At 51.6% G+C, this 14,403-nt stretch overlaps 1 protein-coding gene across 2 annotated transcripts in view; it reads left to right on the forward strand.

Moving 5' to 3' along the window:
- The window catches only part of Osbpl5 (oxysterol binding protein like 5), a 55,326-nt gene extending 41,601 nt beyond the window's left edge, over positions 1–13,725 (forward strand). For both annotated transcript variants that reach the window (XM_041667118.1, XM_041667119.1), the window contains exons 14-22: positions 650–748; positions 6,278–6,375; positions 6,746–6,835; positions 6,927–7,063; positions 7,457–7,642; positions 8,065–8,191; positions 9,008–9,134; positions 10,198–10,300; positions 12,582–13,725. In XM_041667118.1, the coding sequence (XP_041523052.1) occupies positions 650–748; positions 6,278–6,375; positions 6,746–6,835; positions 6,927–7,063; positions 7,457–7,642; positions 8,065–8,191; positions 9,008–9,134; positions 10,198–10,300; positions 12,582–12,720 (1,106 nt within the window). In that variant the 3' untranslated portion in view covers positions 12,721–13,725. The remainder of the gene's footprint in view (positions 1–649; positions 749–6,277; positions 6,376–6,745; positions 6,836–6,926; positions 7,064–7,456; positions 7,643–8,064; positions 8,192–9,007; positions 9,135–10,197; positions 10,301–12,581) is intronic.
- Positions 13,726–14,403: the final 678 nt, after the last annotated feature.

A 14,403-nucleotide genomic window follows, 5' to 3' on the forward strand; every position in this document is an offset into this window, starting at 1 on the left:
TAGATAGATAGAAGGTAGGTGTATAGAGGTGAAATCAGAGTGAAGCACAGTGTTCCACTGCATGGGTCCCATCAAGTGTTTTGGTAGCCACACATGGCTGGTGGCAGGCACTGGAGTGTTCCAAGAAGGCCAGAGCAGCCTATGATCACAGCACATGCTGTGTTTCTGTGCTTCTCTGAGCTGGGGAATGGTAGTGCCCGGTAACCTCACCAACACCTTTCCCCTTTCCCCCTCAGGCGCCTCTTCACCTTGGGTGCAGGTGTGTGCTCAGGGCCTGTGTGTCCAGTAGCTGCAGACGGTAGCATGTGGCATCTGCACCCATGTTCCATTCACCTTTCCCACCTATGCCCTGGGCTTAGGCTAGCTCCAGAAGGTTTATAGTCTCCACCCTGATGCTCCCTGGTGGAGTAAGTAGGTTAGATCACAAACACGCTGCAAGGCAGATGATTTTTCCAGGATTCATAATGGGTGCAAACCAAAGAGTTTTTATGATATCCAAGGACCAGAGGTTTGTGTCTCTCCCTTGGTGCTCCAGCTGGAGGCACTGGGAACTCTGGGTTATTTTGAAAGGGCACTCAGACCTTGGGGTCCAGCAGCAGACAGATGCTAAGGATCTGTGCCTTCAACAGCCTCTGTTCTGTCCTTGCAGGGAACTCCCTGTCAGCGCTTTTGGATGGCAAAGCTAAAGTCACCTTCCTGAACCGCAAGGAGGAGTACACCCTCACCATGCCCTACGCCCACTGCCGAGGTGAGTGACTGTGCCACACCCCACTCCCCGATAGGCCAGGCTAGCCCTCAGTCATGGCGTAGGAGACTGTGTTAGTTACTTGTCCTCTTATGACATGGTAAAAACAACTAAGAAAGGAAGAAAGAGATTATTTTGAATCTCACTTTGAGGGTACAGCCAACTATGGAGGGGTAGGTGACGCAGCTGGTCATATTGAATCCACAGTCAGAAAGCAGAGATGATCCTGGTATTCAGCCAAGGACCCCGGGATATGCCATCCATACCTAGGGTGAGTCTTCCTTGCTCTGCTAAATTTCCTTGGGAAGACCCTCGTAGACCTACCCAAAGGTATGCCTCCCAGGGGATTCCAAATTCAGGTGGCACTGATGATCGAGATGAAGCAGAGCAGATGCTAAGCACTCCCGTGTTTGCTTGTTTGAAGGTGTCCTGACCTAAGTGGCTTTTCAGAACTGGGGGTGTAACTCTGGGTCAACTCCTATTTTCTCCTCGCTGATTTTTCCCTCTGGTTCCTGTTGTGTTAGTGATCAGTCCCAGCTATTGGGGAGGCCGAGGCAAGACGATTAAAATTTCAGAGCCTGCCTGGGCTGCAGAGTAAGTTCAAGGCCAGCCTGGATAACTTAGTGAGACCATGTCTCAAAATTAAAAGATAGGAAGGGAGCTGGGCTCACTGCTCAGTGGTGCACACTTGCCTGGTATGTATGAAGCCCTGGGTCAGGTCCCAGCACCACACACACAGGTCAAGAAGTATAATTCCTGTAAACCCCTACCCACCCCCAACCTCCTGTCACAGATGTCTTCCTTAGTTTCCTTTAAGGCCCACTCCTTGTATATATTCTACAGGTTTTATGACTAGTGACATTTAGTTACCACTGTAGTGTCAAACTGAAGAGCTTTCCCACCCTCGAAATCCCTCTGGTTGGGGGCTGAAGCTGAAGCTCAGCGATAGAGCACATACTGAGCCTGCGGAGGCTAGTATCCAACCCTGAGAACTCCCGAAAATAAAGTTGAGAATCCATGCTAAACCTGCTGTGGTGGCTTATACCTTTCATCCCGGTACTTGGGAGGCAAAGGCAGGTCTCTGTGAGTTCAAAGACAGGGCTACATAGTGAGATCATATCTTAAAAAGTAGAGAAAAAAAAAAAAACCCAATTCACCTTTGACCTGGCACAGCTCTGACAACTCAAAGAATGAGCTGGTCAAGTGCAGCTGGATTTGGGGAGCAGCATTTAGCTTATGCCCCTAAGTCTTCACACCCTGCCGGCCAAGCTCCTTTCTCGAGTGCCTCTAAGTCTCTGGCAGAGCTGATGCAGACCTGGCCTGAGAGCGACAAGTGTATTAAAGCAGCAGGGCAGATGTGCTCCTAGAGAAACAAACACAGCGCACAGGCAAAGCCAGACTCCAGAAACGCACGTGGCTGTTGGCACTGGGTGTGCCGCCTCCCTGATCTTACCAGGATTCTGACCACGCACTTTGCTGCAGTCTGGCACTGACAACAGCTGAGCAGCAGCTTGCTGGGACGTGGTTACTCTGGTTAGGTTCCGGAGAACTATCCTCACTATTGTTTTAAATGTGATTGTCTTCCATCTCTGTCTGGGAATATTCATGCCCTGTTGTGTGAGTGACCTGTATTCCACAGCCAACAGCAGAACTCTAAAAGATGCTCAGGAAAATTTGTTTAGTGAGCCAGGCATGGTGGTACATGTCTTTAAATCCAACATGCTAGGGACAGAGGCAGGGAGATCTCTGTGAGTTCAAAATCAGCCTGGTCTACACAGTGAGTTCCAGGACAGTCAGAGCTACATAGTGAGACCTTGTCACAAAAACAAAAACAACTAAAGTGTTGCTGTTGTTGTTGTTCAGTGGATGACTCTGGGGTCTAAGGTCTAGAATATAGGATGTGTGAGTGTCATAGGGTCTCACAGAAGGAAGCATTCAGAGCTGTAGGGGTAGACAAGACCCAGGAGCCAACAATGGCTGCTCGGACCTTAGGTAAGATGATGTGATTTTTCTGGGTGTCTCTGCCAGTTCTACAAAGCAGGCTGTTTGGGGCCCACACAGGAAGTGCTCATTGAAATCCCCAGAGTCAGAGTGATGTCTTTGGTCCTTGGTGCTTCTTTGGCTATGGAAGGCCTTCTGTAGCAATCTCTTATGACAGAGACACTTTATAAAAGTCTCTGTGGTGTGAAAATGGCTGGGGACAAACTGCCAGCTACTAGGGCCAAGACCTGCCAAGGTCTCAGATCCTTAAGACTGCCCCCTTCTTCCATCTCATCTCTTTGGCTCTCCCCCATCTCCCTTCTTCCTTATCCTCTTCCTCACCATCCCTTTGTTCTTTCTAGTTATATCTTATGTATGTGTATGTTTTGTCTGCCTGTGTGCATGCTTGTAGTACCCACAGAGGCCAGAAGAGGGGGTCAGCTCACCAGCTTCTTCTAGAACTGAACTTATAGGTGTTTGTGAGGCACCATGTGGGTGCTGGGAATTAAACTCCAAGCCTCTGCAAGGGTAGCCAGTGCTGCTAAAACCTGCCCCCCTTACCCTCACTCTCTCCTTCTACTTTACTTTTTTTTTTTTTTTGACCTGGGATTTCCTTTATCTTCTTTCCTCCCTATCTGTTCATTCAGGCACTTAAAAGAACATCCTAAGAGCTAGCTATGATGGTACAAACCTATAGCCCCAATATTTAAGAGACTGAGGTAGCTCCAGGCCAACCTGGGCTACATTGCAAATGTAAAAAAAAAGATAATAATAAATTAAAAATAAAAATAAATAATAAATAATTTTATGCCAGGTGGTGGTGACACATGCCTTTAATCCCAGCACTCAGGAGGCAGATCTCTGTTAGTTAGAGGCCAACCTGGTCTACAACAACAAGTTCTAGGACAGCCAGAACTGTTACAGAAACCCTGTCTCAAAAGAAAAAAAAAATTCTATATTTTAAAATACCAAGTTCACATTTATGTTTCCTGCCAGGTTCAGGGCAGCAGCTGTGGCTTGCCTCTCCAGGGTTCCAGCCCCAAGAATCCAGGCTGATGGCCCCACCTCGGTTCTCCCATCTAGCCATGTGACACAGGAGGAAGCAGTCTTAGGATAATAGGACTCTTGGTGCTGTGGCTGACAGCACAGCTTGCTTTCCGTGGTTGGCTTTGTGTTCAGCATATCTTTCAGGGGCTTTCGGAGTCCCATGGACTGGAAAGGTCCCCTCCACTATTACACCACTGCTCACACCTGTTGTAGGAGGCTGCTTGTTTGTTCCCCACTGCCCAGACTCGAAATAACCACTCAGAAACTATATAATTTAAATCACTGCTTGGCCAATCACTTAAGCATATGGATAGCTAGCGCTTATATCTTTGGCTAACCCATTTCTATTGTTTTATATTTTACCACAAAGCACACGCTACTGCACATATGTGGAGGTCAGAGAGCAGCTTGAAAGAGTTGGTCCTATCCAATCACCATGTACAACCTGAGGATCAAACTCAGCTCCTCAGGCATATTGATAAGCATCTTGCAGCTTATGAAATAAAGATTTTATTTGGGCTTCCAATTCCAGAGAGATAATTAGCCATCATTGTGGGGAGGCATGACAGCAAGCAGCAGGCACAGCAGCTGGAGCAGGAGGCTTTGAGTTCATATCTTGAACCTCAAGCCAGAGAGAACAAAGGAAAATATCGAGAAACTCCCAACGTGGCCTCCGACTTCTAAGTCCAACCTCCTGACTTATGTCCTCCAACAGGGCCACACCCCCTAAACCTCTTCAAGTGGAGGCCAGATATGCAAATACATGAGCCTCTGGGGAACATTCTCATTCAAACTGCCAGTCTCCTCACGTAATCCAGGCTGGCCTGGTACTCACTCTGTAGCACAGGCTGTTCTCCAACTCATAATCCTCATGCCTCGGCCTCCAAGTGCGGAGATTACGCCAAACTTGTAGCTGACTTTTCTTACCTTGTAATGCAGCCCAGAGTTAGACTAACCCTAGTCCTCTGGAGCAACAGGAAGATCCCCCCCTTCCTCTAAACTATGTAGTTCCCTGTGGCATTTTCTGGAAGAACGTAGGGGTAGGAGTTGAGCCTTTTGCTGGTACAAATGGCTCTTCCTGCAGTGACATTTTGTGTATGTTTTAACAAATAAAGCTTGCCTGAAGATCAGAGTGCAGAGCTAAGCCACTAGGGGCCAGGGAGTGGTGGCACATGATTTAATCCCAGGATTTGGGAGACGGGGGCTCTCTGTTAGTTCAGGGTCACCCTGGGCAACACAAGATTGAATCTGTCTAAAAGAGAAACAGAGCTCACACAAAGGTGATCCCAGCACTTGGGATCAAACACCCTTTAACGCCAGCACTAAGGAGATGGAGACAGGAGTGGAGCTGAGTGGAGAGAGGAATAGAAGGCAGAAGGAGACAGGAGCTGAGAGCAGACAGTTGCAATCTGAGGATCGCCCCTGCAGTGAGAGGAGAAGTCTGAGGACAGGATGGCCCATTGGACCTGAGCATGGATAGAGGTGAAAGGTCCCGCTAGTGGCTGGCCTCACTGCTCCTCTGACCTTCAGCAGTAACCCCTATATCTGACTCTGGGTTTTTATTAGTAAGACCAACTAGAATTTTGGCTACACTTACTTTTTTTTTACTTTTCATTTTTGAAAATGAAATATTTTATTTCACATTTCTGAGTTTTCACATAGAAATGTTTGGGTGTTTTGTTTCTTCAGTGTCTTAGTGTCTTGCTCTGAAGAGATACTATGACCATGGCAGCTCTTATAAAGGAAAGTGTTTAGTTGGGTCTGGCTTACAGTTCAGAGGTTTAGTCCATTGTCATCATGGCAGGAAGTGTGATGGCAGGCAGGCAGAAGTGGTGTTGGAGGGGTAGCTGAGAGTTCTACATCCTGGTCAGCGGGCAGCGGGAAGAGAGAGCTGCTGGGCCTGACTTGGGCATTTGAAACCCCAAAGCCCACTCCCAGTGACACATTTCCTCCAGTAAGGCTGCACCTACTCTAACAAGGCCACACCTCCTAATCCTGGTCAAGTAGAACCATGCCCTAATGACCAAGCATTCAAATACATGAGCCTATGAGGGCCATTCCTATTCAAACTACCGCAATCATGGTGGTGATTTTTAAATTAGATTATATTTTCTGTATGACCAGAAGTGGACTGAGAAAAATACATACTGGGTTTTCAGATGCACGCGACACACTCCTGGGGGACAGCTGGGAACAGATATACCTGCACAGTCCTGGGGGCGGCAGGGAACAGACACAGCTACTCTCTAGTTTTGGTGCAGAACCCAGCCACAAATGTGACTGCTCAGACACTGAGATTGGGGCTCCTGAAGGAGCTGACCCAGTGAAGGGTGTGGTATCTTCAGACCAAAGCAGAGGAGGCCCCTTCCTGGGCCAAAGTACTGAAGGACAGGCAGGCTTCTGGCTCCATCTCAGCAAACCCCCTTCACACACCCTCCCCACCCTCCTTGCCTGTCTGCCGACACAGGCTTTCAGGGATGAAACCCAACACCAGTTGCATTTCAGGGATCCTGTATGGCACCATGACGATGGAGCTAGGGGGCAAAGTGACCATTGCGTGCGAGAAGAATAAGCTCCAAGCTGAACTGGACTTCAAGCTCAAGGTAATGGATGCAGCTTGTGGGAGGCAGTGTATGGCGCTCAGAGAGGGAGGGAGGGCTGATCCCCTCCTTCCACACCAGGCGAAGTGCCCCAAACAAGTACACCTTTGTATCCCCACAGTCAGGCCCAGGGAAAGAAAGGGTTGCCCATAGGCCACATAGCGGAGCCTGCAGGCCTAAGTCCTATCGTCCTCATGATAAAAGACTACAGATTTGAATCCAGACTAAGGCACTGGAGTGAGGGCATCTTTTTCTAGTAGTGAACCTCATCTAAGCCATAGTCGTGAGAATGAGTGCCCTGGATCTCTGAGGGTGTGCCTCTAAGCAGAGCCCTCCTCCTCCCCACTCATCCGGTGGCCACCTTCTCTTCCAGCCTTTCTTTGGGAGCAGCACCAGCATCAACCAGATCTCTGGGAAGATCATGTCAGGGGAGGAGGTCCTGGCACGCCTCACCGGACACTGGGTAAGACATCATTCCTCAGGGGCCTGGCTGAGCCCTAGGGTGGTCACCAACCAGGCCAGCAGCTCTGATACTGTTGTGCCATCTGGGGCAGGACAGAGATGTGTTTATCAAGGAAGAGGGCGGTGGAGGCACCGAGCTTTTCTGGACTCCGAGTGAGGAGGTCCGCAGGCAGCGGCTGAAGCGGCACACGGTGTTATTGGAAGAACAGAGTGAGCTGGAGTCTGAGAGGTGAGGCCCTCTGTCCAGGAGCCCTGCTGACTGCAGCCTGTGCTAGCCAGAGGGGTGGGTTGTCAAGGTCACAATGCTGGGAGCACTTTCCAGGGTAGACCCCTCAGGCCAGATCAACTGTCCTGCTGGGGACAGCTGGAGGAGAGGGCCTCATCATAGCCGGCAAGGAGATCCTTGCCGGTGGCAGGTGGGAGCCCATCTTAGTTCATAGTGTGGAGTCAAAATCTGAGAGACACAGGCTTCCTGCCAGATAGTCAGCCCCTTATCACTGAAGGCAACCAAGTGGAGAATACGCTAAACCTCTTTCCGATATAGAGGGGACTGATTCTGGGCTGCTGATTAATGGAGCCGCCCCACTCTGAGTCCCTGGTGGGTTGGTCCTCTGGCCTGTAGGCTCTGGCAGCATGTCACCAAGGCCATCCGTGAAGGTGACCAGCACAAAGCCACACAGGAGAAGTCTGTGCTGGAGGAGGCACAGCGGCAGCGTGCCCGGGAGCACCAGCAGAGCCTCACTCCGTGGAAGCCACAGCTCTTCCATCTGGACCCACTCACCCAAGAATGGCGCTACCGATACGAGAAGTGAGTGGCTCATAGCACAGCTTTCCCTGCCCAGGGATGACAGTGGGCGGGACATCCTGTGTCAGTCATCCCTCAGGACACGCCCACAGTCAGTCTGATTGGAAACCCTTACTGACCCTTCCCAGGGGATTCTGGGTAGTGTCAGGTGACAGTTGAAGCTGGAGCCTACAGACCCACTCTGCAGTGCTGGCTTTAACTTGGGGGATGTCACAGAGTCTCTAATCTCCTCTCCCTGCCTTCAGTAGTACCTTAAGGATAAGGGATACAGAGGGATGGTCAGACAGGCCCCCTAAGCCTTCCCTGCAGACCCTGAGCAGTGGTCATCCCCTGGGTCATCATGAGAGGCTGAGTCTAGGCTAGGACAGAACCCTCTCCCATGAGGGTCATCACCTCTACTGATGGACACCATCTGGACCCTCCAGCCACAGCCCCTGGGACCCCCTGAAGGACATCGCCCAATATGAACAAGATGGGATTCTTCACACACTACAGAGGGAGACTATGTCTGGCCAGACAACCTTCCTAGGGAGTCCAGGGTCCAGGCACAAGGTCAGTACCCCTCACCAAGGCTCCAGCCCAGGTTTGATCTCATTGACTGGCTACCACTGAAGCCCTCACTCCCTCCACCTGGCCACCTGACCCTCCTCCCTCAGTGCCCGTGTCTGAGATGTCTCAAACCCTACCTGGCTGCAGGCCTTCACTGATCCCAGGCTTCTCATCATTCCTTTCTTTCCAGTGGGGAACCCAAGATACAGAATACCTGATTCATGGGTATCCTGGGCCTCACAGTTTAAGACTCCATGCAGGTGTCAGCTGGCTGCCAGCCTGTGTACCCCCAGAAGCCTTTGTCTCATTTTACAGCTAAAGAAACCCAGGCTTAGGGTAGCCTAGGGAGGAAGAGGAGAAGCCAGCATCCATACATGCCTAGGGCCTGGGAAAGGCAGGAAGGAGTCAAAGGGTTGGGGGAGCTCCAAGAAAAGAAAAAAAGGAGGGAAACACATATTTATGTAAGGTGGGACTAGGGACGGCTCCACCAGGTGTACCTAATCACATGCTCTGAGTTTCAGTGTGAATAGCATTGGCCTTGTGACAACCTGGTGGCCAGACCATGCAGAGCTGACCGCTCCTCATTCCAGAAAATGAGGTCAATGGTTTTATGTTCCTGATGGGAAACTGAGGCCCCAGAGATGGAATGGCTACAGTTCATGCCCGGTGATCTAAACCACCTGTGTCCAACTGCAAAGCCACTGGGCCCATCCTCTGCACACAACCCTACTCTAGTGCATCCTGACATTAACAGGTCACCATGTCCCCAAAGGGCCTTTGGGAGGAGACCATAGATACAGTAACTCCATCTCTTTACAGAGGCCTGGCCCTGACCGGCGGCTCCGCAAGGCCAGTGACCAGCCATCTGGCCATAGCCAGGCTACTGAGAGCAGCGGTTCCACACCCGAGTCCTGCCCAGACCTCTCTGATGAGGATTTTGTTCCTGGTAGGTAGCTCCTAGGGTTTCATGCATGTTAAGCAGGCCCTGACCCTGGCTGGTGGAAGGCAGAAGGAGAGGACCTGTCCCTGCCTGCAGCCCCTTTGCAGGATGGTAAGGACCAGGATGTACCTTCCAGAGATGAGGATGCAGGGGCAGGTGTCTTCATAGTACAATCTACTTGTCCTGCCCTCCCCTCTCCCTATGAGATCTGCTTTCTCAGAGTCTGGGAACAGTCAGACCTGATGAGGACTGTAGTCAAGACATGGGGAAGAAAAGAGAGTACTGGATGTGTGGCTTAGTGGTAGAATACCTGGCTAGCATTTATGAAGCCCTGGGTTCAGTCCCAGCACAGCATAAACCCAGCCTGATGATGCACACCCATAACCCAGCACTCCAGAGGTCACACAAGAGGTCAGGGGCTAAGGTGATCTTCAGCTACATAGTGAGTCCAAGGCCAGGCTAGGATACATGAAACCTACTTTCAAAAATGGGGATTGGGGGCTGGAGAGATGGCTCAGTGGTTAAGGGCACTGACTGCTCTTCCAGAGGTACTGAGTTCAATTCCCAGCAACCACATGGTGGCTCACAACCATCTGTAATGAGATCTGGCGCCCTCCTCTGGCGTGTGGGCATATATGGAGGCAGAATGTTGTATACATAATAAATAAATAAATCTTAAAAAAAAAATGGGGATTGGGGGAGGACGTGGTCCCGGGGTAGGATTTTCCTGAGCCTCGGGGATACTGTGAGAGGTTGGTTGGGTACTGTTCATTGCCCAGCCCCTGACCTGCCTCTGACCCTTTCCTGATGGGTCATTTGTTGTTACTGAGCCATCTATGTCTCCCCAACATTATTCCAACCTCTGCAGTGGCCCAGCCTTGTCTTGGTCACTCATCTCTATTGCTTTCAGGTTAGCTGAGCCTGCATCCCCTACTAACTTAACTTTCCCTGTCTCTTTGTGGCTGGCTCCTGAGGATTTCTCAGGTAGTAGATCAGGATCTAGGTCAGCCAGGACATCCCAGCTCACCCTGGTTTCTTACTCCCTGCTGTCTTCAACTTGGACTTCCAGGTAGCGAGAGCCCTTGCCCTCGGTGCAGGCGAGAGGCGCACCGGCTCCGGATGCTACAAGAGGCTGTGCTGTCTATTCGGGAAGCTCAGCAAGAACTGCATAGGTAAGAACACGGGAGGCAGAGGGACCAGCCAGTGTAGGAGAATACAACCCTTATGCAGGAGCCAGTGGGCACAGGCTTAGAAGAAAGGCAGGGCTAGGGGAGACCCTCCTCCTACCCGCTCCAGGTGTGTGAAAGCAGGTAGCAGCCCTCCTGGACATCCCAGGATCCCTGCAGCTCACCAGTACTTCTGTACAGATTATTCTCAAAGCAAAGGGAGTGTCTGAGAGCCATACTATATGACTTCAGTGGGTACAAACCAGGGCTACACAGTTCCTTCCTGTCAGCACACAATATCATGTGAGGGCACCGTATGCCATCACACTTGGTTCTTGCCTGTAAAGGGGGTTAACAGCGCCAACTGAGAAGGGGCAGAAGGAGTGGGTGTGGAGAGCAAGCTTTGTGCCCATCCTCTAGGCACCCGGCACGGTACTTGACTGATTCCTTCTCGGCTCTTGCCAAGAGAGTTGGTTGATAGGGATGAGTCATGGAGTGGAGAGAAATGAGTCAGGGCTGGGACACTGAGGAGGAGGGTGGGGCAGGAGTGGGAAGTGCTGAGTACCTCCTGGGTCAGTCAAGCTCCAGATACACAGGGCTGGGACAGTGACGAGAGTGGGGACAGGAGTGGGATGTGCTGAGTACCTCCTGGGCCAGGCGGCTCCAGATACACAGGGCTGGGACACTGAGGATGGTGGGGCAGGAGTGGGATGTGCTGAGTACCTCCTGGGCCAGGCGGGCTCCAGATACACAGCACCACATAGAGATCTCAATACCTGACTGTGGGCTGGCTGAAGTCAACTGCTGTAGTTTTGGAAGGTGAGAGGTCACTGACTAAAGGCCCTTGGGTACCTGTAGGGAGGTGGCGCACACCATTCATCCCAGCATCAGGCTGAGGCAGGCACATCTCTGAGTTCAAGGCCAGCCTGGTCTACAGAGTGAGTTCCAGGACATCCAGGGCTACACAGAGAAACCCTGTCTGGGAAAAACAAAACAAAACAAACAAATGAAAAAGACCCTAGGGCCTGAGGGGCAGAGAGCTTGGAGTGGCTGTATCTTGGCCCCAGGAAAGGTGATGGCTCTGCCAGCCTAGCAGTGCTCTCCATGCCAAGTGCCAGTTTCTCTTTACCATATCTGTGAACTCTAGAGGTCTAACAAACAAACAAACAAACAAAAAACCTTCAGTAATCCACAGGCATGTGTAGAGAAAATTGACTTGCCATCAGAGGCAAAAAGTGCTGGGATCTGAGTCAAACATGACCTCTCTCTCTCTTGTTCTGGGAACTGTATGTCTTGTGGCTTGCCTGCAGACAGCCATCAGTGAAGCCATGAAAATCTCAGTGCCTGATGCCTTGTTTGCTGTCTCTGCTGCTGCCACATAAATACACATCAGCTAATGAGAGTGAGGAGTCCGAGGACCTCTGGGGTTCTTCTAATGTCACAGTGGGAAGCCCCAGACCCAGAAGGCTGACAGAGGGCTGAGGGGTGTGAAGTGGGCTGTGCACACTGCTGCTGAGGAAAAGGTCTTCCCGGAGGTGCTTGGCCAAGTTCCTAAGTATCCTTTGGTCAATCCAGGTTGATGCCTCTAGCCGATGTCTCAACAGTACAATGACTTTTTCTTTCCATCCATTCCTTACCCAAGTAGTGTGGGCAAAGAAAGGGAAACCTGGTGCCCCCCAAAAGGACTGTTGCCATCCAGGAAACAGAGCCCAGACACCAAGTCCAAGCTTGGTGGATTTGCTCCTATGTCCCTGGCTAGCACCCAGCCTGGGGTATCAAGACACTGATTGTTTCACATTCTGGAGGCTGAAAGTTCAAGATGGAAATTTCAGGCCTGGCTCTTCCCTGTGCCCTGTCCTTGGCTTGCAGCCATGGTCATCTTCTGGGTGTCTCTGTCTTGATCCCCTCTTAGGATCCCAGTCTAGATTAAGGGCCCACCCTAGTGAACCTTTTAATGTAGCTTCCTTTTCAGAGATCTTATCTCCAAATAGCTGAGGGGACTTCAGCACAGATTTGAGGAGGAGGACACCATTCAGCCACCACCCCAGGGGTGGTAGGAAGGATGCAAGTGGCCTATTCCTTAAGCCCAGACCCTCCTGTCCCACAATTGATACCCAGGAAGCACAGCCCAGGTTCCTGCCCTGGGACCCCTCTCCCTAAGGAGCCCCCCACCCACCCTGTAGTCATGTTCCCGGCAGGCAGACCAGCCATCCTGTCTCATACTCCCTTATAGGTTGGGAGGGTAGCCATGTTGGCATTGACACAGCCTCCGCTCCTGTCTTTGCAGGCACCTCTCAGCCATGTTGAGCTCCACAGTGCGTGCTGGGCAGCCGTCAGCCCCCAGCCTCCTGCAGAATCCCCGCTCCTGGTTCCTGCTCTGCATCTTCCTGACATGTCAGCTATTCATTAATTATATCCTCAAATAGGAGCCCTTGGGGTCTCCAGGGTAATGCCTGCAGAGCCCCCTCCTAGGCACCCAGCACTTTACACCAGCCCACGGAGGCAGTGAAGCCCACAGGCGTGGCCACTGGGACAGAAGGGTCCTTGTACAAGAGGATGACAGGTGGGACCTGGGGCTCTGAGGGTGCTGTGATCCCAGCTGTAGGACACTCCAGGGAGCATTGGCCTCCCCTCCAGGGCCCTCCACCTAGCACCGGCCTTAATGCTAAAGCCAAATGCAGTTTCTGCCCTGCAGTGTGCCCCTGGGCATCTCAAGTTGACACTCCCAAGCCAGCCCCCACTTAGATCTGGGGGTCAGGAGGACCTATGCAGGCTCTGGACAGCCACTCACCGCAGAGCAGGGGAAAGCAAGGAGGTTTCCAGGAGCAGCAGGAAGGAAGACCCCAGGACTTCTCAGGGTTCTTTGGGTGATGATGTTGACTTCTGGACAGTCTGCCCGCTCAAGCACTGAGAAGCTGTGGCTGCTCTGGTGAGGACATTGGGGCTTTTATCCTGTTATTAAGCTGTTTGGACAGGAGCCTGTTCAGGGAGTTACTGCACACACACCTGCCCTACAGCCAGAGGAACCTACCTGTGCCAGGGGAGTACCCTGGCCAACTGCAGTATGAGCTTGTAAGCAGGAGAAGTGCCCAGGGGGTATCCCCGCAAAGGCCAGGGAGCCTCAAGCTTGCCACATGCCCTGACCAACACAGTCTTCCCATTCTGTTGACATTCTGAATACATAGAGTTGCAATATTCCAGGCAGCTGTGTGCAGTGACCAGCCTCTGCATCCGGCCCCCAGCCCTGTGTGGATGGCCCTCTGTGCGTGTGTGTGCATATGTGTGGGCACCTACACGTACTCACATTCGGAGCCTTAATACCTTGTTGGTGCCATCTCCACTGTAACTGATCCTTTCAAGTTTTGTATCCATTTGTCTCTTTCCTTCCCCAGCCCGGGGGTTTGTCTGCTCCATGCCTTGAAATAAATGGAAATACATATATGTTTTCTTCTTGGGGGATCCTTGAGCACAAGGAAGAACTTCTGGGGAGGTGGAAAAACAGTGTAATGGGGCTGTCTTGAGCTGGAGGTACCAAGTGTGGGGTCCAAAAGGTGGGGTGCAGGTTCACAGTGTGGAGTGAGAAGATGGCCCATCTGGAGCCCTTGGGAGCCAGGGAGTTGCTGTGGACATGGGAAGGATGATGCCTGTCGGGGCATTCTGGGAAGCTACCAGAACTGGGAAGGTGAGGGAAGGGATGGGGGCCCAGTTCTTTAAGTCACCACAAAGGAGTTTCTAAGACTGGGCAGCCTGCTTTTGCCAGCATGGTGTTACTGAAACGATTAAGCTTCTGTAGGCTCACATAGCTTGAAGGTATTCAGAGTAGCCCTAGGTGTTTGGCAGCACACTCCACAGCACCTCAAAGAGAAGCTGTAGCCCGCATAACAACACATAGAAGATAACAGAAACCGGAGGGAACAAAGGTGGCCAGGCAACACCCAGGAGAGGGTGGAGCAAAGAAAAGCCACATGGGATCACATCCACCCACCCCAGGACTCTAGAGGACCCTGCTCGTGGGACCTCCATGAAGCAGCCAGTCAGCCTGGAGCGTGGGTACCTGCAGGTGGCCAGTTTATACCACAGACATCTCTTTCTGGTATAGACAGGAAGCC

The sequence above is a fragment of the Microtus oregoni genome, unplaced genomic scaffold, assembly GCF_018167655.1.
Source record: "Microtus oregoni isolate MIOR12 unplaced genomic scaffold, Mior012 000016F_ref0000370, whole genome shotgun sequence".
NCBI classification, from domain to species: domain Eukaryota; kingdom Metazoa; phylum Chordata; class Mammalia; order Rodentia; family Cricetidae; genus Microtus; species Microtus oregoni.